Here is a 24,100-nt window from a genome sequence, read left to right as displayed (position 1 = left end):
GTATTGTTTGTGTGTGTGTGTGCATGCACAGGATATAGTTCAACCAAACATAACAATGGTTAAAAACAATCTCTGTGTTCTTCACATTAAGCAATTGTATGTTTTCAGAAGACCTAAATGAAAACTATATCTGATGAAAAAATCATTTAATGAGATTTAGGGTCACTTTTTATTTCTTTTCCCTCAGAATATTATTATCGAATAACGTAAATAAAAACATATATAACATATCTAATATATTTTGACATAATTATTAATATAATTTTTCTATATTATAATTTTGTCGTTTTATAAGTATTGAAAAATGTCCTATGTTAATTCTATCTCATGTTAAGTTTCGGATTTTTTTGTGTTTTTGGCATTTATTATATATTTTCTAATATTGAATTTATTTACTTTTTTATTTTGATGTATAAATAAAACATTTTAAACGAAAAAGTTGTGCCACAAAGTGAGTTTGTAACCATTGTGGCTTTTGAGACAAAACTTTAAACAGGTGCAGAGTTATATACGAGATTATCATACGTGTTGAAATACCACGGTGTTGATTATTGTGTGTTTATACCGCGGTTATTGATAATATCGACATATTGTGACGCCTCTTATTTCAAATAACAGAAATGTTTTAATAGGCTCTTTTTGGCTGCTTTTTCTCCACTATACGGTCCAAGTTTCCATATTACAAGCATTTTATTTAAATTGTTTTAATTTAATTTATAATTAATTAATTAATAATAATCTATATTTATGAGTACAAAAATAATATCAGAGGTAAAAGCATAAAGTTTCAGATCAAATCCTTTTTAAGATCATGAGATTTTCTCTTAAAAAGTGACCCTAAACTTGTAGGGAGAGGGAGTGAAGGTTGAGCTAAATGTTTTCAAATGACGTTGTTCTGTTCCTTTAACATTTCTTCCTCGTGATTCTGACGTTTGTCATTTTTGTCTTCTCACAGAGAAGTGTAGCATCTTTCTGGCTCGACCCGAGTTCCAGGGAACCCTGCGGGACGAAATCCTGCAGGATGCAAATGCACTCTAACCAATGAGCTCTCTGACTCCCCTCTCCGTCCTGTCGGATGGATTCTTCAGTGTGACGCTTTCCCTAAAAAACCTCTGTGTAGCTTTACTGTCCTTTCATCGACAGGAGGGGCGGATCACAGACTCATTAACTCCTTGCACTTTGTATTACGCAACTTCAAAAAAGGTCAAAGCTTTCAGTGGAACTCTAGGGAACAAATAAAAAAAGATGGCGTGTGGACAGATCCTTTACTGTGCGATGTTTGAGGTCAAGATGGGTAATGTTGGCGGATGGGAATCCGCTGAATATGAGGAAATGCCACATGTTGAATTCCTGAACAATTCTGCACTACTGTGTGTGTGTGTGTGTGTGTGTGTATCAGGTGTGTGTGCATACATGTATGACTGAGCGAATGATTGATATTGACCTGAACCAAAATAATCACTGTCTTTACTTTCAGATAGCTTGAGTAGCAACTAAAGCACGTTACAAATATACTTTTGGACCAGTGTTATGTTCACATCGCTTTCTTGCTTGCACGATCACAACCCTTGGTTTTGCGAAGCGTTATATTTAGGTTTAGATGAATTGACTCCCTTTACTGTACATGTGTAGTGTGGGTCAAATTGAAATAACTGTTTTGTCAGAATCTGTTTGGATCGGAGATCAGTTTAGGAATCCTGATATCTTCAACATCAGCAGCGGTTGTATGCATAATGAAAATCTGTTATCGTCATCATCGGCCCTCTGTCGTGGAAGTGCGGATCCTCACTTCAGTGTTTCTTGGTGTAATACGTTTTTGTTTCAGCACTTACAAGAGCTCACACGCTGGTTATTGCAAGGGGTTTGTAAGTGGAAACTTCGGTTAGTTTTCTCCTAAATTGACATGTGATCTCTTTTTCTGTAAGCATTTGATCTCATCCGTGCTGCTTTAACCCCGAAAGCTGATATTGTCTGGTGCTTCACTAAACCAAGTCCTTTCCTCTGAGAGAGAAAAAAGTGCCCAGAGTAAATATGGTGTATTATACGTTTACTTATTAGGCTTCTTGTGTTTGTTATATTTATTGAGCTTGCATTGTTTTATATATAAATATGGTCTTTAATAGTAAAATTTCAGTTCACTGTATTTTTGTTTTCTTGTCTTACTTTGTCAATTGTTTTGTGTCAAATTCATTTTGAAATCTGCTAAGAACCAAAATAACCCGTGAATTTCCCGTGAGAGGGAGTGTTCCTTAAATGTCTTTCGAAAAATAAAAGACATCTTTCCGAATGTGAAAGGTTTGTTTTGTTTTAGTGACCATGTGTGTGCGCGACTTTCACAAGTTTGTATTACAAAAACGCCTTCTGTGCATCTGCAAAAATGAAAATTAAAAGTTCAAATAGTAATTCCAGTTTACCGCCACTAAAGGGAGGCAATGAGTCAACTTCGATTCACGTTATTCGTCACAGTGTATACGTTTGCAAAGCAGCTTTCCACAAGGAAACGATGTAAAATACACATAATACAGCAACAAATAAAAAAATTGGGAAACATTTTACAGTAAGTTTATAAATTGTGTTCAACAGAACCAAGAAATATATAGAGCAATTTTCCTACTATGATGGTAGTCAATGATGGCCAAGAACTGTTTGGTTACAAGCGTTCTTCCAAATGTCTTTCTCTGTATTCATCAGAATAAAAACTACATTTATACGGATTTGGAACAACTTGAGGGGGAAAATAAAATATTTTTGTTTTTGGGTGAACTGTTCCTTTAAGATATAAGAGAAACCATACATAACCCTTATGCATTATACAGCAGATATGCTTTTTCATGCATCCAGGCATCTCGGCTTTAGTCGGTCTATATAACAGTATAACTTTTAAACCGTCTGAATCGCTGGCACAGACTTCGCCCATTGTGGCAGTGTATGGCAGTATGGGATGTGTGCAGCCCAAGGTGTATTTACAGGTGGATTATATCGGCTGATCTGTGGATTACAGCATGTTGACTCCACACAGGAGCCTAATCCTCACGGAAAAGGCAACGTTCCGGCCTGTGGGATTTTCTCCATTAATCCCATCCTAGATACCGGATCGTCCCCGCCACCCCCCCAACTCCCACATCTGGCCTTCTGGGGTTTATCAATGTAATCCTTCATTTTCAAAGTATTTGATTATGCTTTAACGCTGATACACTGGACTTTAATTATAAAAATGCAGCTTTCTACTTTAACCCCAATATAATTACACAACCTGAGTCGATTAGCTGCTCTGTTTGTGTGCCGTCTCTACACACACCAAGGCAAGTGCTTTCATTTGTGTTAACATGAATATTGTGTGTGTTGATCTGAACCATTTTGGCAATTGAAAATATTATGGCTTTAACGATAAAATTACTGTGTGTCAGACATGATGTCTATGTTTTATGTTTCTTTATCCTTTACAGCCCCGAGAACCCTCCGTCAGCCACCCCGGGGGCCCCAATTTCAGAAAGGTCAATTGTCTTGGTTAACAAAAATGTTGTGAATTGTGAACTCAAAGCACAGACTGGACGCAACAAACTCTCACTGCGTTAAAGCGTCTCCTTGTGACAGATGTCGTACAGCGTCCTGTAAAATGGTCTGTTTAACACAAAAGGGCACTTTGGCAAATCCAGATTACGAGAGCACTTTCCCTTATTAAACACTGCCAATCCCGCTCCTCCATGCAGCTCGGGGATTAAAATCAGGTAGACGCCATTGTCTACAATATTATACGTAAGCCCCTGGCCGTGTTTCTCTGGTCGTGGGGGGGACGTGGGCAGTGACACTGAACGGCCGCATGTGTAAAGCCAACACAGTCCTCAGAAGTCTCTTTAATCGACATCATCCTCTTTAGAGGCCTAGGTGACTGGATTTATGTGATGTTTGTATGGGGAGATCTCGAAATGTAGAACTGAAGGTTTTTCGCTGTGTAAACACCCTGTGACAAGTAAAGGCCATATGGAGGGGCTCACTATGAAAACAGCTACCAGCCACAGCACCGTAAAACAAAGATTGACCTTTGTATTGTCACAAACGCTGCCGAACGATATCTGGTACCATAGAGGTTTATCAGGTTAACATCCTGTACACGGATTCAGAGAGAGTTTGTTGAGTTGATGTCACATTTCCATTCTTGAGGTGTACATAAGATTTTAAGGGATAGTTCAACCAAAAAAAGTCACTCAAACCTTACACTGTAAATAAACCTGTAAAAAACATCCTGGCAGATGGGCCGGCAGCAATTATCTGTAAAATAAATAAAAGATCCTGTAAATTGACATGCCTACCCCCGCAGATTTTATAAATCTGTAATTTGACAGTTTTTGACCGTATTTGAAAATTAGACTGTAAAAAAATGGTGCGCCATAATTATACCTTAAAATAACAGTTTCCCTCTAAATATACACGTTTTCCTGTTTTTTAAATATACGTGATGTTCTAAATGTTTGTACATTATTCGTGGAAAATCTGTAAACGAAAACAACAACAGTACAATTCTGCAGAATAGTTTTTCTTATAGTGTATCTACGACGTTTCTGTGAAACACAAAAGAAGATATTCTGAGAAATGTCTCAGTGGTTTGTTGTCCATGCAACTGAAGTCAATGGGGTCCAATGTTGTTTGCTTATCAAAGTTATCCGAAATATCTTCTTTTGTGGTCCAGCACCATAACAAGCTTGATATCATGTATATGTTAGACCAAAACTGACTACAGCAAACTACTCTTGGGGTTTGTTTTTCTGAAAGACTTGCCCTTGGTTTCATTCGCAAGCTGTTTTCGTCCCATTAGACATAACATATGTCTCCAGGCTCAAAATCATCAAGCAGGTGTTTCGATAAATGAAAGTGAACATACGGCAGAATTCAAAAACAACTTTACTGCGATTACAGGTTTTGTGTCAGCTTTAAGGAGCTTATTGTCATTCCAGTATTGTATTTTTAAGGGGGTTAATGCACATGGAAATGAAATGACAAGCATATTACTTAATTAAATGGAAATCCATTTGGAAATCCCAGCTGTTGCCAGCGAGAAGCGAGGTGGAGTAATGATGTAAACTGGATGCATTTACCAGCATTTTTACAATTAATCTGTGCCTGTGACATATCTTTGCATTAGTTGATGTCAAAATGAAGAGGCCAATGTTAGGACAGGACAATATTAACATGAAATGCAAAGACAGTTTCATACGGTGATAAAAGAGTTTTGATTAAGGTTTAACCCAATGTTTCATGCATTGAGTTCTGTGTCAATTGTGAATTGCTCTGCTCTTTATGTTTGTACCCAATATTGCTATTCAAAGAAAATATTTGACTTTTATTTGCAGGGATCGTCCCTTCTAGATCAACCTATGTTTAAGTGTCTCGATCAAAGGCACGGTGGTGATGATTCTCTTGACCCTTTGCAAGGTTTGCACGTGCAGGCTTTATTTGTAAATAATAGTATAAAATAAAAAGACGGCCTATCGTCAACTGAATAAGATCCAAGCACCACCATTAAACATTAACAGATTGCTCATGGGAACGATCCAGTTGAATACACAATTACTGATAAACTATTATATAGCAGGTTGAAAAAAAGCACATTTTCAAAGAATTTTTCAATGTTTAGCAGCACATTAGCCATTATGGGTTAATTTCACAGTACATTGCTCCACACACATGGACAAAAGATACAAGACTCTCATTTTGATGTCACTTGCTCTTTATAAAACTGGCAGGATGTCATATTTCAGTTTTTATTTTGCACTTCATTGTTTCGCGTACACTCGACACCTAAAGATCCTTTATGTTGCACGAAATGTTCTTTATATTAGAAAACGGTCTACAGATTATACAAAGGTAAGAATGAAATAGCTCCTGTTAGACTGAAGGTTCTTTGGGGAACCAGAAATGATTCTTCTATGCCATTACTGCGCAATTATAGAGCATTATATCACCTTACGTTTTATGCATACACAACCAACCTTTCTTTGTGATCGGAAAGGCAACTAAACACCTTTGAGACTCCAACAGATCTCCGTTTAGAGAAATGTAATGAATGAATGATTGTATTATTTTATTCTCAAGGCTCCGGAACAGAAGGGGTTAAACTGTAGGAGGCACTATGTCCGATTCTGGGTGGAGTAAACTTGGACAGTGTACACTTTTCTTCTAAAGCATAAGCCATGCTCCAGCATCTTGGAGAAGCCGCTGTAAAACACTCAGAAATGATGGAGATCAGCGAGACGTCTTTACTGGATTACATCTGCTCCTCAGGAGGAAAAGTCAAAAATTCAGATTTGTCCAAAACATATAAACCTTTTATAAACCATAGCGATTTGCAACTACGTGGTGAGTAAATAAACAACATGACATGTATTATATGCGTTTCTTTTTTCATCTCCATTGTGCGCCGCGACAGGAGGCACGAAAGAGCGCAACAGAACGCAACGCGTTGCCTGGCGAGTGCGCGTTTTAATGTTGATTTAAAGTCGGGTTTAATTTGACCCGCAGTCTTAAAAACGCGACGCACCGGTCACAAAACGTCCTCTTGGCGCTGTGTCCGTACCCATAAAGCCGCGATCAAAAAACAGCGCAGGATGACGCGTACTGTATGTCCCACTTACCACCTATTATAATGAAAGTTACATGCACATCTGGAAATGCTTCTTTTTCACATATTTCGTGCTAATATTGATATTTGCGCACGTGAAAAACGCACTTTTTCCAATGTGCTTTTGTTTTGCTTGCGCTCTGTCGGTTGGTAACGTTATGAGCCAAGCGACTGTGGCAAACATCTGCATTAGATTAGAAAGCTCTACCAACAGTCCGTGTGTTCCCTCAGAAAGGTCCCCCACATTCCCAAACATTGACAGACAGAGATGGTGTGATTGGTGTGTGTGTGTGTTCATTCAATGATTACAGAAGACTCACTGAGCTCTCTTTAATGCTCACAGATGTTCAATTGCTATGATAATATATAGGCTACAGAAATAATAAAGCGTTGCCTTATATAAACAACATAGATAAAGATTTCACTAAGGACTGTCAAATTGTGCTCTTGTATTAAAACAGTCCAAAAAAACTCAAACCATCAAACTTGTAATTTAATTATGATGTTGCATTTAATCCCACATAAATGCGTCGAACATAAATATATGAAATAATTATCCAGAGTGGCTCGTAATTCCTTGTCCAGCTGTGCAGGTACAGTTGTATACAGATGTTTCGAAATCTGTTGCCATCTGACGCTGCCGACCAATTATCATAATTATTCCCCAACTGCTCTAATTCTACGGTTAATGTTATTTCAGTCCTTTTTAGGACGGTGAGGTTTCATAGGATCTTGTTGCTATTTGGAGTGTGGGAACATGGTAATGTTAGACTGAACATGCCGTTATCCGGCAAACACAAATACATAAGCTGAGGAATGTAAACTGTTTAAACCTCAGAGAACCAGCACAGGAATTCTGCTTGCTGCAATTGTTAAGTGCTGACTTCCTTTACTCCTTCCTGTTGTTGTTGGATGCTATTTTGCAATGTCATCTTTTCCCCTGGCAGGAAACGGAAAGGTTGTGTGGGGTACCATCTGTATTTGAAGGAGTGATATGACACGGCTAATACAAATATTTTTAGATGTGTTTACACGATTTAAGGCTCAAAAGCTCTGCATTGTTCACATACCGTGCATGTTTGCATCTCCTCTTTGCCCCGCCTCTCCGAAACGCAAGGATTTTTTAAGATTTAGCTCATCGCTTTGGTTTCTATGATTGGCCAGTTAACCTGTGCGTAGTGATTGGTCGAATACTCTTACAATATTTGGAACACCAGGTTCCAAAGCAATTGTACTGACAGGTACGCCCAGCTTACTCGCGTTTACATTTGGGCGGTCTTAGTCAAATCATAACACAAACTGACGTAGATTTGTGGGGGTAGGGTTACACGAGGCGTTTCAGGCGGGTCTGGGTGAGTGTTCGCTTTTAGATAGAATGCATCTTTAAAAACTTACATTTTTGCAATTTTACGTGTCTTGACACATGACAGTCTAAGACACAGAAATCACGTATTTGTGCCCTATGACCCCTTTAAAGATGGATGTTCAGGTGAAGGGATAGTTCACCAAATATAAACATTGTCATCATTTATTCACCCTCATGTAGAAGATACTTGTTCAGTGGAAGAAGATACTTTGAGAAATCCCTCAGTGGTTTTGTGTCCACACAATGGAAGTCAATGGGGGTCAATGCTGTTTGGTCACCAACACTATTCAGAAAATCTTCCATTGTGTTCTGCAGAAAAAAGAAAGTCACACAGCTCTAGGTTGGGTAAACCATCAAATATTTTTATTTATTTAGGGTGATCCATAAATGTTTTTTATAATATTTGTTGTCTTATTGAATAAATATGAATTTTTTTGCTTAACAATGAACCACGAATAACAAAATAAAAATGCCACTTCATTTTTTAAGTTTAGTTTTTTTAGGACGGAAATCTTTAAGCTTGACTTATTACACGTTGGTCATTTTCTAGCTCTGAGCTCAAGCATTTTTTAAATGGACTTTGTGGTATTTCAATTATCTTCTCAAGTATTGACCTTCAACGATGTGCTCTAGCACGGCATGTGTCTGTTACCGTGGTAACCAAATGATTCTGTCACATCACAGTAGATGAATTGAGAAAAACAGAACCCATGTGACTTCATAAAAGTGAAAAGCACACAAGCCTGAAGAAGGTTAAAAAGTATCATTTTAAGACATGTCGCCATACAACCATCTACCTTGTTTCAGTCTGTACTGCTGCTGGATTATATATTTTCTTAATAAGCTGTTAAATGTAAAAATGAATAGGTTCGGATAGTTAATGTAAGGTTAGACACCTCATTGATAAAGGTGGGAAAGAATGTAGAAGCAGTGATGAATGTGTGCAGACTCAGAAGAAAGGATTTGTTGGTGTAGGACTCCTCTCTGTCTGACATCTAATGATTTTCTATTCTTGTCCGGTAATTCGAGTTACCTTCAGTTTTTGGATCCTCCTCTCTTATGCGGAGAGTTAGTGGTGAGCTAACGTTTCCTAACACCACAAACTCCCACAGGTCAATATCAGAGCCCATTGTGTGTGCTTTGAATAAACCTCCAGTAAGAAGCTCATCTTTTCCGGATAATAGAGTCAATAAATAAACAAACATTCACACACGCGGATCGTTGAAAATGAAAACCCACATCCTCGTATTGTTTCAAACCCTTCGGTCACGGGCCGTGTGAGAATCCATGCAGTTTGATGTCATCAACGTCCGTTGTTTACATTCTTGGGTGAACTATTTTCTTTACATTCTCTTAAGGTTCACAAAGCAAAGAACACTCGCAAGGTCATTTTATATGTGTAACCTGTCTCTCAAGCCAAACACGCTGAGAACAAAAAATATTCACACTCTTTTTTTTCCCCCGCAGCCAAATACAGAGAAGAGTTCAAAGTCATTATTGATAGAATCGCTGTGGTGAAGTCAGACAATGTAAGTACATCTGTTATATTATGATCATCACTGCATGCTTTCAACTCATTTGTGTCAATAAACGATTCATTTGAAACAGGATCGTGTCTGACTCATTGTGTACTCCGGGACACGTCTCATTTTCCCACATCGATGCCATACACACCCTTCTGATATTGGATCTTACACATTCACTTACACTCCTAGTCTGAGATTCTCCACGGATGAGATCACTTTCCGTTCATTTCAAACTGTAATCCATTGTTTTGAAGTGACACGAGTTGGGATTTTTCATCAGCGCTTGTACGCTGCACCGTTAAAGGTGGCTTTAGAAGTTTGTTTTCATTTCAGGGAGACAAATATCTCGTCCTTAAGAAGAAGTATAAACAACTGATGCAAGAGCGAGAGTGTGATGCCGGAAGAGAAGATGGAAGGAAAGATGAAGAAAAGAAAGAGCTCCGGATCTCAAACCCGGTGCAGAACTCTGCTCCCAAACAGAATCCAGCGGCAGCACTGGTGTCCTGGTGCACGGGACCCGTAATAACAGTCACAGAACCCACCCGTACAGAAGATGTGAGTCACGTTTATCACAAAACTTTTTATTTAATTTTATATCACCATCAAAATCTCAAGTTAACAAATGTTAGAAAAGCTTTTACGAGAAATATGAAATCTGTCTCACAACAATAATGTTGTCATTGTAATATTCGCATATTGAATTCTAACTTTTCTGTGAACGACCTAGTGCTGGTGTTTCACTTGAGACATGAAAAGCTGGATATGAGGGAGTTTTTTTAATGAATAAATTACAGAATAAGCTAAAAAACGGACTGCTACTAAGTTTCCATGGTTGCAAATGTATTTAGACCTGATTTGTCATATGTACATGATGGTAGACTATGCGTATGTATTGGTTATTTCTAATCCAACTTAAAAAGTCATAACAAAGACGAATGCAATGTTTGTGAGTAATCTGACCACATTTTTTCAACAGAATTGTGCAAAACCAGAAATTCCCATGTGACGGCATTTCATTTAAAATAATGGCCAACGCTCTGCTTTCCTGGTACTAATATCGCTGGTGTCCATCTGAAACCTTGTTTCTCCAGATTTCGTGATTTAAATAGAAATAAATCATTATTATTAGTCACCATTTATGTTTGTCACTGGGTTTGGCAAATAACTAACCAATAAAAAGTATTCAAAGTGCTTGACAACTTTGACAACACAGTATTTCATTCTCTTTTTTTTTTTAAATACAGTTTATCCATTTCCTAAAGAAATTGGTTTTGGAAAGACAGCGATGAAGGTATTCATGTCCAAGTGTGTGTCATTTTCTCTGGCAAAGCATAGCGAGTATTAATTTTAGCTAAAGATAGACTTTCTTGGTGGAAAAAAACCCCTTGTGAAATTCAGGACTGTTTAGAAACAACCTCTATAAATCATTTTCCTGAATATAACTCTGAGCTCACTCCTTCTCCTCAGACTGCTTGCTGAAGCCTTTAGCTGGATTAAAAAGAACAGCGTGCGATAAGAAAAAGCTTGTCAAAACAACAGCACAAACCAGATAACAGCCGTTCAGTTGTGTTATCTTTTGCTGTAGGACTTCAGCTGTTATTTGAACTCCATCTTCATACTTCAGGCGAAGAGGAATACAGTCTTCATGAAAATGCCCATTTTGGATGATTAATAATTATTTATCGCCTTGTTTATAGTAAATCTTCCAGCATCTTTGGGCCACGTTAGCTTATAGGGTTGGCATCTTTGCGTCCCATTTCAGGCGGTCAGGCGTTTGTTTATATTACCATTGGTTGCCTTCATTCATAATTTAGTATTAAACGTTGTGACGTGACTCGTGGAGCAACATTTGGGCTTTGTGCATGCATTCGCTTTGATAAAGGCATCTGCTAGATGAATAAATGGAAAAAATAACTGTAAATGCGTCCTTTAAATGCATGGCTTTGTAAAATAGCTTGCAACCACAAAGCATGTGTTAAAACACTTAAAATGCCTTAGCAACGCCTTAGCAAGCAAGCAGCACTTACAAACATGTTACATCCAGTTTCAGACGATGGGTTGCTTGGCAACGCTGTGATGGATGATCTCAAAGTAAAACATGGTAAAGATTTCTTTCTCTTTAATATTTGGAGATGTAAGATGATGAGTTGCTACGTCTACTATAGATGCGTGACGCGTTTCAGCCGCACAAAAACGCAAATCAGCAGTGCAAAGTTTAACACACAATAGTGTGAACTTCCTGTCATCGCTTTATTTAAGCTGTGTGTCTCGGAAACTGTCAAAAGACAGCAGACGCGCAGAAGTGTGATGCATGAACATGCTTTAGCCTCTGTCTAGTTTGTTTGTCTAGTTTGTTTGCGGTCTCAGTGTACGGGTCGACGTCCATGACGGTCATGTTTGATTTTGTCTAAAGTCATTCACTTGGCCCATTAGAATGAATCAACTTTCCTCAAAATAACGTGCGTGACTTCCACTCATGTCCAGTTTTTATTTGGTGGCCATACAATGTGTAAAAAGGTGTGATTTATTTCTTGTGGTTATTAGACGGACAGCTGCCCCTCAGTGCCAGCAGAGCTGGAGAAACCGGAGGCTCTGGCGGAGGAACTGTCAGCGTCAGATAGAGATGACGACCTAGACAGGGACTCAGGGTCAAAGGTCAGTCAAGTCTCTTTTTCTTAGTTTAAAATATGTTCCTGTGCTTTGTCTGGTTCTGTCCAAATTGCAACACATTATAATGTTTAGAACAAGCCTCTCTATGGGGCTAAAACATATGAGGTCAGTTACATAAATGCTCAGTCGTGGTAAAAACACCAATCGAATAGTTATTTTGTTTCAATATATATTTTGGATACTTTTGTGGGGATTTTTGATAAGTGTCCAAGTAATCTCCACCCATTTTGAAGAATGTAAATTAGTTTATATACATCTCATGATTCTGCCTTCTCTTGTCTTGATTTTCTGGTCTGGGGCAGAATCATGACAGACTCACGTGTTTTATGTGGAGAGAAACCTATTATAGTCAATCAGGACATAATATGCGTTCTCTCCAGTCTTGTCATTTGGCCCCGCCCCTCTCGTACCTAGTATAGCTTTCCTCCTGTGTCTCATTACCCACACCTGCCCATCGTTATCTCCTTTGTTAGTCTCCCTATTTAATGCCCTCTTGTCTATTGTCTTGTGCTCGTTCGTTGAACATGTTTCCGGCACTGTACGTAGAGTTCCTTGGTCATGTTCTGGTCCGCTGTATGTATTTGTTAAATTACCCTGTGTTTTGTGTGTGGGAAGTGGTTGTTTTTGTATTTAGTTAAGTGTTTTCCCCATTGTGGGTGTTTTTCTTTAATAAAGTCTATTTGTTAACCCCTTCATCCCTGCTGCCTTGCACTTGGGGTCTTCCACCACGTTCACGACATATACACATCTTAAAAAACCGTTTGTCAAATCAAGATGTAATGACCATTTCGTGGTCATGTCAAGGAACAGGAAATTACATCACAAACAGGACCTCTTTTAACCCTGATGGCAGGCTAGTAAACTTCCTAACTGCTTAAAACTTAATAATTTTCTAACTCTGTTGTCAGGTATTTATGATAAAAATAAAACAAATGATAGAACTTAGACATGTACTATTATACAATTGTTTTCATATAAAAATACATGGAGAATTCTTTCTGGTTATAGCACTGTGACATTTAGTTATTGAATCAAAACCTCTTTTGAAATGACATAAAAATATAGAAAATCACAATAATATTGTCAAATAAAAATGCTAAGAACTTGTATTTGAACAAGGTTTTCAAGGTTATTTTGCGATGATTTTGTACATATTTTGGGTCGACCAAATACTGCTCAGTTGATGGCATCGTTGTAATTCCAGAACTGACCAACGGGTGGCGACAAACTGAGCAGCTGGATTTTATTTCACACACTTTAGCCTGGGGTGACAGCTTGAGAGAAACACTCATTTACATTTGAATGAAGCTTTCTTTTGTTGTGCAAAGCAGCAACATGCTCCACCTCATTATGCAGAATATGATCATCTGTGTCCTGTGAACATTTGTATGCGGATCAATCAAAGATTGAGCCTTTGTATCCTTGTAAACCTGTGTATCAACATGGCCAAATGTCAGTGTGAGTTTTTATGCTCTTTATATATATATATAACATTTACATTTTTGCTGTTATGAAAATCGTATTAAGAGACTCGAACGCTCCTCACACCTGAGAGCTCTTCCAAGAACCCAGGCAAACCAAATAAAGTGACTCATAAGATTTATTCATATGGCGCATTGATGCTGAAATGATCTGCATTTATGTCTTTAATATTAACAATGCCGTCAAAGTTTTAAATATCGTGCCTACTGCCCATCATCCAGTTATACGTTTGTGAGATTACAGCAATAACCAGTAAATGATTTTCTTTGCCATACATTACGTTCATCGATTCCCAAAAGGAAAAAATTATAATTTGCATGTGTTTATTCAGTCACTCACCTGTTCAATTACATTCAAACGGTTCTGTTTTAAGAGGAAATACGTCTTTCCAAGTTCCGGTTTAAAACAGGTACATGTATGGAGGAAAAGAAGCCTTGTTTTACTGTGTGTATCCAGCTGCTGTCCTGAGAACGATTAGCCGTCCCTCGTTCTCCCAAAACTGCATAATTATCCTCTCGCATTCATCACAGTGACTGACACTTTAAAACATGGAGAGAAATTGCCCATCGCTTGGCTCCCAAAGCTGGTGGCTTCTTGCAAACCAGCGTACGATAAAAATAACAAAAGACATAGTTAAAGTAATTTGGTGCTCATTTGAAGTAATGGTTCACCTAAGAGCGGTTTTAAGTGTTTTCTGGTCGTGTGACTGTTTCGTGGCTTGCTTCTGTGAAAGCTTTTGTTTTGAGGTAAACGTCCCTCTGGTGTATGTTTTGTGTTAGGTGTGTACTGACAAACACAAAGTTATTTCCAGCTTTTCCTCTATTTGTTAAGTCTCCTACGACTTTGTCGGTCGTCTGTGTGTGTTTCTTGCGTGTATACCGAAGTCTTAGACTCATTCATTCTTGACAGGGTTTCCCTAAACTCGTACCGCAACTACAGAACAGGAAGAGGAAACGTCTCACAGTTAAACCCACACGCCCGCTTTAGCATTATTTACATTAACTACACTTTCACGCTGTCTGTCTACAAACAAGCCACAGAATGCCATGTGATGCCAGCAAGGGGTTTTGTGATTGAATATGATTCTTTTTTTTTTTTTTACCAGAGTGAATCCGAGCAGGATGAGGAATGTGGAGGCAGTTTGGGACCCACCGCTGTGGCTGTGAGCATCACTCATTTATACAACTGTAACCATAATTTACACTACGATATAGTTAATACTACATTGTGATCATGTTATATAAATGAAATTCATTAAAAAGCAGAACTTGTGTTAGTACTTTTAATATAAACATGTTTTTCACCCATTTCATAGTTTTTGTAGCACTAGTTCACCAAACTCGTGACCATTGGCTGTGTAACGAAATCATGAACACCATACAAGGGACGAAATTTACGCAAAGTTGGACTTTGGACTGAAGGCCAAGACTATGCATTAAATATTCAATTCAAATTTATTGTATTTAATTGATCTAGTTTCGGGGACTTTTGTTAATCTCTGAAAAAGTGAAATGCCATATAGCTATGATCACCATAATTTAAAATAAGTTCGTCATTTTGGTCATTTTTTATAAATAAAATAAATTAAAATTGTTAAATAATTCTGAAAATAATCATATTTTTTATATTTTATATAACAAATATTTTATAAAATATTTTTTATTTCATTTTTCTGAAATACAAGGCAATTGTGAATATGCTTGTTTAGAGACTTGTTTACAGAATTTAAATTGACAATGAACTTTAACAACACTGTATTTATATTTTCCGTTTTTTTGTAATACAATTTGTAAATTGTATTTCTTGTTAATTGAAGCTTGATCCCATCGAAAAGGAATGGATTTTCTCAGCAGCGAGTGGCAGACTATCTCACCTCACACAACTCCTGAAACAAGATTCTTCTCTCGCCAATAAAAAGGTAAAAAGATCTTTACCCCTCATCGCTTTGTGCTCACCTGAAGCATCCTTTGCATGAATGCATCTCTCATATTCCACTTTTAATGTTTATTTATTTCTTGTTTTCACGTGGGATTCTTTTCAGGATTTTACCTCTGTAAGTATCTTCCACTTCTGGTGACTTTTGGTTAAATGCTTGAAATTGGTTTAGTAAGCAATATAAATATAAATTCCTTATAAATCAAAATATGCTTTGACTCATTTGCTGTTTTATTTCTCTTTTTCTCTCTCGACTTTGACTGCGACATCTCCAAGGGGGTGAGTTGAATCTCTGTTATGCGTGACATTCAGACAGTCCATCAGGGCAAATGTGAACCTTCTCCACTTTGTTGCAAATCTTGTAAAGGTTGTACACGACACCGCACATTAAAGGCATTAGAGATCTGGACGGCTGACCCCCTGTAGCTTCTCATGAGCTTTCTGACTTCGCGCAGTTCCCACTTTAAACCCAGGTGCAGAAAAGAGAAGCTCAGCCCCGATCATGCATTTCAAAGGCTTATTTTCAACAGGATTATGAAAGATAGCTTTTTAGCTCTTCTGCCCCCCGAAAACAAGCTCAAATCCTTTTATTTGCCCCCCCGTGCGCTTAAGAGCTTTGAGCTGGTGTTTGTGGTCCCTGCCTTGGCCGGAGTTCTCACACTGTCCAGTGTTGGACCACCTTCTAGGAAGCTCTAAGCCCTTTGCCTTCCATGCGCAGACAAGATACAACAGTGGCCATTGAAGTGCAGGGGAGATTAAGGGTCACCTCAAAGACTTCAACCACTTAAAAATAATCTGAAAGTAATAGAGCAGGCTGGGATTAATTGGAGAACAATCACCGCCGTGTCCCCAGGAAGGTGGTAAATCGGACCCCCAGGTGGCTTTGATGCCCCCCCTCTCTGAAGCATGCCAAGCCAGCGAATTCACGGCGGGCAGGGAATGCCAGCACCGGTTACGTGGCGATTGCGTTCGCGTCAGACCGCCGTGAGTTTGAACGGAGAGCTCACCCGGCCTCTTTCCCAGGCTGTTTGCCTTTAAACCGACGAGGATGCTCATTTTTTGGTGTATGTGGATCTTTTCTGCTTCATCTATTGTTCGAGTCTTAATTTAAGTAGTTAAGCTTCGCCTTTAGCCTCTCCTCGGTAACTAAAGTTACACATCACCCCGAGCCGTAACCCGACACGACACGCATTATCTCTGTTTTGCTTTCACACGTTGGAAGCTCCTTTGAGGAGAATTCCAATTGAACCTCTCGTGGTGAATCCCGTAAATAAACAGTGGCAATCTCAGATGCAGCGTAAACATTCCTTTCATCGAGCTCAGTGCTGCTCGGTTTCTGTCCGCCGACACGTGGAGAGCAGATAAGTGCAGGAAAAAAGCCACCTGTGCACAAGGTGTGTTTTCTCCCAGCATGCAACAGTGCCTCCACAAACAAATTAATCCAAACTGGATTGTTATGAAATGTTACCGTAGTTCTGTTCGTGTTTGATTTACGATAGTTGGGTTTGACTCCTAAGGAACACACACATTTATAAAAAAGTGTAAATGAAACGCAACGAAAGACGGTTTGGAAAGAAATGTAAAAAGATTTAACAGCAACAAAATTTAGAAATAGTTGCAATTATTTCTGCATTATATTAATTTTACTGAACATAAATGGGATCCATTCAACATTTGGCACAGGTTAAGATGAAAATACAATACATGACAATCTTTAAAGGTAATTTTTGCTATCCAATATTTATTTTGTTAACCTTGAACATTTCTTTAATAAACTTAAATAAAGTCTGTGCTATGTAATTATTTTGCCCGGAGAAAAACATTTATTATTCAGATTATATTGGATTTGATATTGGATTCATTTAACACCATCGGCATATCGGCAAAAGCATGAAAAAGGTAGATACCGATGGTGTTAAACAAATCCAATATCGGCCGATTCATATTGGTTGCCTATTCATCGGTGGATCCCTACTTCTTAGTATATTAATGTAGTTATTTTGGAAGGCAAAAAGTGTTTAATGTGACGTTTAAAAAGTATGTTAAAATAATTTGATAACACCAAAACGTTACAGTATTTGCTCGTTGAAGTGTAAGATATATAGTGTTTAACAATCTTCTCTTTCTCTTCTCCTCGTCTTCCTCGTTTCCTCTTGATCTGCTGGACGTCACTTCCTCCCTCACCCAGTTTGTAAGTACATCATTTGTCCATCGCTCTTCTTTAAATGCCGCTGTGAATATGTGTGCCACACACCTCTTTTGTGCACCATACTGGCAGTCACAAAGGTGCTATTTGGTTAGTGAAAGTTAAGGGTTCCCTGCCAGGCCGAGACAGGAATCTGAGGAACAAGGGTAGGAGATGTCACATCCTGTTGAACGTCGTCCGTCACATCGAACCTCCATGAGACCTGTCGGCCTGTCAGTCAAACGTGTGTGCCAGCCAATCCATCTCAGAGTCGTGACAGTCAAAACAATAGGCGGGCTGATAGAGGAACCAGACTTCGTCTGTCACAATCTGTCTCACGGGCAGGACTAGAAACACCTACAGGAGACACGATCCTCCCTTCAGTAAGGAAACACATAACATTCTTAAGAACACACAGTGTTGAAATGTGTTCGTGGATATGTTCTGAAGGGAATACGCGCTCCTGTAGATCAACTGATCGATTCCCGAAAGGAACACAAATGACAGAATACCTTTGGATAAAGGTGCATTGAAATGTAAATACACAACCTTAAGATCACGTTTTTACCGAAGGTTTTCACCATGATAGGTCACATGTCCGTATTTGATCATTTTATTACCCATGTGAAGTCTCTCTTAGTTTTTAAAGCATTTTAAATGGTCACATCCATAACGTCCATATTCCTCATGAATGGGCACATGAAAATTTAAATATAGAAACTATTTATGATCTGTAAAGAGCCATTCCTTCTTCATTGCACATTTTAATTCACAGAAATCCTATAATGTACGTTGTCTCTCAAAAACGTGCGTCCTTTTGTGTCAAATCCATTACACGTACATTTTTCAATCTTTTCAAATAGAAACTCGTCTTGTCTGGACTCTTTCATCAGGGGTTTAGTAAAATAGAAACAGATAATTCAGTATATTGGTAATATATACTTTTTCTGAGAAGTTTTGACTGATAATGTCACATCCATAATGCTGGAATTGCCCATATAGATAATACTTTTATCTTCTTTAATAGTATGTGCAACTGTATTAAACAATGATACAGCAATAAATTAAGTCAAAATAATGGCCATTATGTCTGGTTCATGGTGTCACATTGGAAACAGAAGGTTAAGTCTAGTGCATTGCATTGTGGGATACCAACAATCTTACGAAGATAACATTTATGCTTGTAGAGCATTAAGGCTTTTTACATTTTATACATAGTATTTTTGACTTTTTTTTTACAGTGTTTCTGTTTTATTTGAATCCGTACAATCTGCCTAATACATTTCATCTGTCTTCACCCATGCAGGGATGTAAGGTTTAGGGGCGGGGCTGATACAGGTTGGGGATATAGTATTCTATGGCGTGTAAGCATTTATTATTGCACATTTTACCAAATATAGTAGGTGTAGATATTCTGTATTTTGTCATTTGCATTCGGTGCATAGTGCAAAAAAATTGAATATTATTCCATATGAACACAACATTCCTAACTTTCCGGTATTAGTTCGGTGTGTGGTTCCTTAAGAAACCTTTAACATCCATTGGACCTGCCTTTGCTGATAAGGTTTTTGTAGTGGGAAATGTACTTCAGGTATAAAGTTTAAAAGGAATTGTTTCCTTTTAAATTTGGGAAACACAAAATGTGAGCCAGACTTTGGAAACCAAGCTAAAGTCATTTTTTGTGACTCTTTCATTCGGTGAAACTATAACATTCATATTTTAAGATTGACTGAGTAGGGCCATGTCAAAGATTGAAATCATAGTGAGATAACTGGCTGAAAGTGGCTTTCAAAGGCCTATGAAGATGCCTTTCCTTTGAATAGAGTATTTGCCATATTTATGCATTGACACACATTCATTGGGAAACAATATAACTAGATATTATGCATCTGGATTTAATAGGATGATTGTAAAAATCCAGGTGCTGTTATTGGTTGGTATTATTTCTCTCCGACCAAATGATAAAGATTTCAAAGACGCATTGTCTTCACAAAAACATGCAGTGATAAGTCATATGGAGTAAAAATAAAGGCATTTCTCTAATATATAGTTAAATAGATCTTACGATCTTCATTCTCAGTGCTCGATAGCATTTGGAAGCTCCAGCATCCGTGCACGTGTGTATCCGAGCTGGTGCGGCGGCACATTCTCTTGACAGGGCTTGTCAGCAATCTGATGCCTGGGTGGGTCCTTCATCACAGGGTCATACCAACATCATCAATCTTGGACCCTGTGACAGGCCACTGCTCCCCCCGTAGTGGGCACACTGGTTTGTTGTTTTGTAATTAGACCGCTATTAGATGGCAGGAAACCGTCCCCTACACACCCTCTGTGCACAGCTGGGGTCCGCTGGCAGCCTATGGGAGTCCAGGCCCGCACCACGCCGTGGCGTTATGGGGGTGGGGCCATACCTAGTGGGAGAGAATGAACATGTGGAATGTAATTGATGTATTACAAGATGAATCAGATGGGTTTGCAAGCTCAACCTAGTCAAACAAGATGGTCGAACGAGTTTATGAGAGTTCATTGAGCGTGCAGGCCATTTAAAGCGATATTGTGTATGATGGCATGCAAAGGTTGAATCCACAGTGAATATGTGTTTATTTAGATATATAGGCAAAACGGGAACATATCAAATGCTAAGCAAATGAAATCGATTTTTTCTCATAAATTGTTATGCTAGTAATGTATTTTGTATTGAAGTATTATGAAAACAACGCATTCTGAAATTAGAAAATAAATACTTTTACTTGTGGTCATACACCCCTTTCAGCTGTAAAGAGAAGACATAATTTTGATCAAAATTGGGAATGTTTATTATAAATAATGCATTACATTTTTTACTACGGTATTTACACTAGGTGTCTTTTTTATTTTAGTTATTAAATGTTTTGGTATACGGTATTTCTATTTATTGCATGATTTTTTTAGCGTAATGCAACAGAAATTCTCCTTTTCTAGACGAAATTTGTTTTAATTCTCAACTTTATTCAAGTAACGTTTGTAGGACATAAGCACACATGATATAAAGACTTTATTTGCAAAAACAGACGAAAAATGTTCAAAAATAATTGATTGTGTTTTTAATTAAAAAAATTTTAATGATTATTATTTAATTAAAAAAATCAACTGCAGTAATTAATATTACTTAGAATAAAAATAAAAATAAAAATGAGCTCTTCGTATATTGCTTAACAGATCAATAGATGACATACATCTGGTTGTGCATACACTGTATATGAAAGCGTTTAATAACTCAATTTCATCAACTTTCTTTGGTTAAAATAAACAAAAATGAATAAGAATTCATAAAAATCGGTCATTTAGTTATTTTAAATGGTTACTTTAGTATATTTTACTCTAATGAGGTGTAAATATATCTTACAGACTGCTCTGCACTGGGCTGCGAAACACGGTAAAGCAGACATGACCACGGCATTGGCGGAAGCAGGGGCAGACATAAATACAAAAGCGGTAAGCACTTCCACTGAACTCAGACTTCATTCTGTAAGTTTTAGATCCTATTATCATGTGAACTCAATTTTGGAGAAAGAAAATGCATTCACTAATCAAACTGTTCATATTTTTGTTTCTTTCTCGCAGCATGTAAGTACTGTACACCTCAGCTTACACAGACCCTGAATATGAGTTCCTCTGGATAATGTTCCTCGTGATAATGTCTTGCTGCCAGAGGTTGTCAGTTTAAAAACGTGACAGCTCGTCTCCAAACCAGCTGTATAAATGAATCCGGGCGCTCTTTGAGAATGTATGTTCATAAATCATACTCTGTCATGTTAACAGCTTCCCTTAAACAATGTCTTCATGTATTTCTAACAGCAGCCTCACAGCAAAGCAATTTCACTCAATTACCAGCCAATTATGATTCTGTCATTAGATTTTGTTGCTGTAACCTCAGTTAACTTGCGCATTTTCTCTCTCCACCCCTCTCCCTCGCCCATTCTCCACCCCTCTCTCTCGCCCTTTCTTATGCTGTTGTGTTATGTTTATCTTATTGGGATTTGTGGCATTCTAGGGGGTGAGTGTTGAAATGAGTTTCTTTAATACGATATACAAATACTTCTTTAATTTGTGACATTATATGCCCTTATATTGACATATATAATTATAAGATATATAATCAAGATTTCTGAATTCAAACCAGCGTTCTTGTTTGTTATTCATACAGGGTTATACAGCTTTACATATAGCCGCTCTACATGGCCATCGACATATAGTTGACCTTCTCGTCAGGACATATGGTAAGCGTTATGTTAGATTGTGATGCTGAATTTGAGCCGGCTTTCTCGGGATGCTTAATATAATATCATTCAACTCCCAACATGTTCACAGGAGCCAAGGAGAACCTGCGGGACTACAGCGGTCACTTTCCAAATTATTACCTCAAATTACAGCAGACACAAATAAAAGACAACGAACTACGTGAGTCCACAGAATCCATTTAAAGAAAATGTTACTGGTGGCGTTCTCGGTTCTCAAATAGTCTCGGATGTTTCACCCTAAAGTTGCTTAGAGGACGAAAAATAGAAACAAATGAGACAATTGGTCAAATTGGTGTAAAATGAATGTAGATTGTACAGGTAAAATCGTCTGGATTTGGGTAAATTTTATGAGAAATGTTTGAGTTCATATTGAGATCTTCAATGATATTGACTTTTGATTGGAGACTTGACAAATCTGAGCTTAGTTTGACACATTGTTGAGATCTCTTCGGAAAGTCTTATGGAGACATTTGGGTCTGTTTCCTCCGTAAAAACACAAATTTACATTTTCTCAATTGTCTCAATGTCTTAATCTCATTGAGAAGTAGTTGAGATATTACTGAGATCTCTCTCTTTCTTATGGCTTGTTTCAAACGTTAGAATAGAAGAACATTTTTGCATTACCCTACTTGTACGCATGTCATTTACTTGTTACGCCTGTGATGTTTGTTCTCCAAGCTGAGGTCAACGAGTACCACAGTCCAGCTCAAGCTCAAGCCTCCGAGCGCAGGAACAGGAAGATCACGTCCTTATTTCAGTCCATGAAGAAGTGGGGTTCTGCGGAAGAGCTCGCTGCCATACCAGAGGAGAGGACCGTCGCTCATCAGCTTATGCTCCCCGCGTTTAGGCCGAGGAAGTTCTCACGGTAGAAACATCTGCAGATCTGACACATTGATCATTTCTTGAATCACTTGTTTTTTTTCTCTGACTGTAAATAGTGTGATGAAACTGCATTCACATTCCATGTAACATTTCATTCACTTTAATGATGTACGATTAGTTTTTGGTAGTATTTTATTCAATAACGTAAAGTTGCATGTCATAAGTGTAACAGCTTTATATTTATCTCTTCTATTTTATCATAAAGATGAAAAAATGTTTACAGTTTCCTTAAACGATTAAATGTATAAACTTTTTAAAACAACGCACATTTACTTTTTAAGCAAACTGACAGTTTTGCATCAGTTTTATTTTCCTCATCTTAATCTTTCCAGACAACAACTAACCAAGTAAATCTAAATTGAGTCTAACGGGTTTTAAAAAGGTCTTAAACATCTGATATAGTTTTTTTTAAACCTTCCAAAGAAGCTTTCAGAAAGCAAAACTAAAATCAGAAAACAGTTCAAACCAAATACAGGCTATTTTAACAAGATTTACATTCACTCGGAGAATAGAAATTGTCAAAGAGAATAGAAAAAGTTGCTATCCAATTTAATCCTGATGAATCAAGTCCCATCCTATGTGAATGCGTTCTTTAAAAACATGAAAATACATAACCTATGGAAGTTGAATAAATGAATGTATTTAATTTTGCTTTAAATGTGTTTTAGCCTTTTTTATATACAGACACGTCTTGAATTTAAAGGACGATAAACGGAAATAAATCTGCTTGTTGCCTTATGAAGAAGTATCTACTTCTTTTAAGTGTCTTTACCTAATGTTTATTTTCGCAATGTAATTTATGCTTCCTGATATGACGAGAACAAATAAATTGTATTGGAGATAATTTGTGCTATTTATTCAATAATTCTGTTCAATATATGCAACACTTACGCCCTTCGCCTGCTTTTATTATAGATGATTGCACCATTTTCCTCTAATTGTTCAAAGCCGTTTTATCTTCATAAAGTTCACGTAGTTGAAATCCCGAGCGAACCCAAACTCGACACCCCCCCCCCACCTTCCGGTAATCTGCCGTGCCGTTTCTTTCATCACCCTCATGGATCAGCCTAACAAGATTACACCCTATCAGATCTTCCACCTCAGTCACTATCCCCGGCTCACACCCGAGAAAACCGCCGCAGTTCTTTTCTCCCCAGC

The 24,100-nt window shown here is 37.9% G+C and overlaps 1 protein-coding gene across 1 annotated transcript; it reads left to right on the top strand.

Moving 5' to 3' along the window:
• The first annotated feature begins 6,158 nt into the window (after positions 1–6,158).
• Positions 6,159–23,784, top strand: LOC306906655 (ankyrin repeat domain-containing protein SOWAHA). The gene is made up of 13 exons (XM_079478254.1): positions 6,159–6,354; positions 9,450–9,511; positions 9,842–10,063; positions 12,053–12,163; positions 14,766–14,822; positions 15,477–15,629; positions 16,449–16,579; positions 17,687–17,786; positions 21,168–21,254; positions 21,384–21,410; positions 21,967–22,039; positions 22,131–22,220; positions 22,739–23,784. Exons 1-13 carry the CDS (start codon positions 6,189–6,191, stop codon positions 22,927–22,929), a joined length of 1,470 nt encoding a protein of 489 aa, XP_079334380.1. The 5' UTR covers positions 6,159–6,188; the 3' UTR covers positions 22,930–23,784.
• Positions 23,785–24,100: the final 316 nt, after the last annotated feature.

This window comes from Barbatula barbatula (genome assembly GCF_947034865.1).
Source record: "Barbatula barbatula genome assembly, chromosome: 17".
Taxonomy (NCBI): Eukaryota; Metazoa; Chordata; class Actinopteri; order Cypriniformes; family Nemacheilidae; genus Barbatula; species Barbatula barbatula.
Note: the sequence above shows the minus strand (reverse complement) of the source record. Positions and strands in the feature narration are given on the sequence as shown.

Excerpts from the sequence above, each read along its gene's own strand:
- LOC306906655 (XM_079478254.1), top strand. The coding sequence starts at position 6,189 with ATGCTCCAGCATCTTGGAGAAGCCGCTGTAAAACACTCAGAAATGATG. Across the intron at positions 14,823-15,476 it reads TGGGACCCACCGCTGTGGCT|CTTGATCCCATCGAAAAGGA; the intron begins GTGAGCATCACT and ends TGTTAATTGAAG. Across the intron at positions 22,040-22,130 it reads CCTTCTCGTCAGGACATATG|GAGCCAAGGAGAACCTGCGG; the intron begins GTAAGCGTTATG and ends ACATGTTCACAG.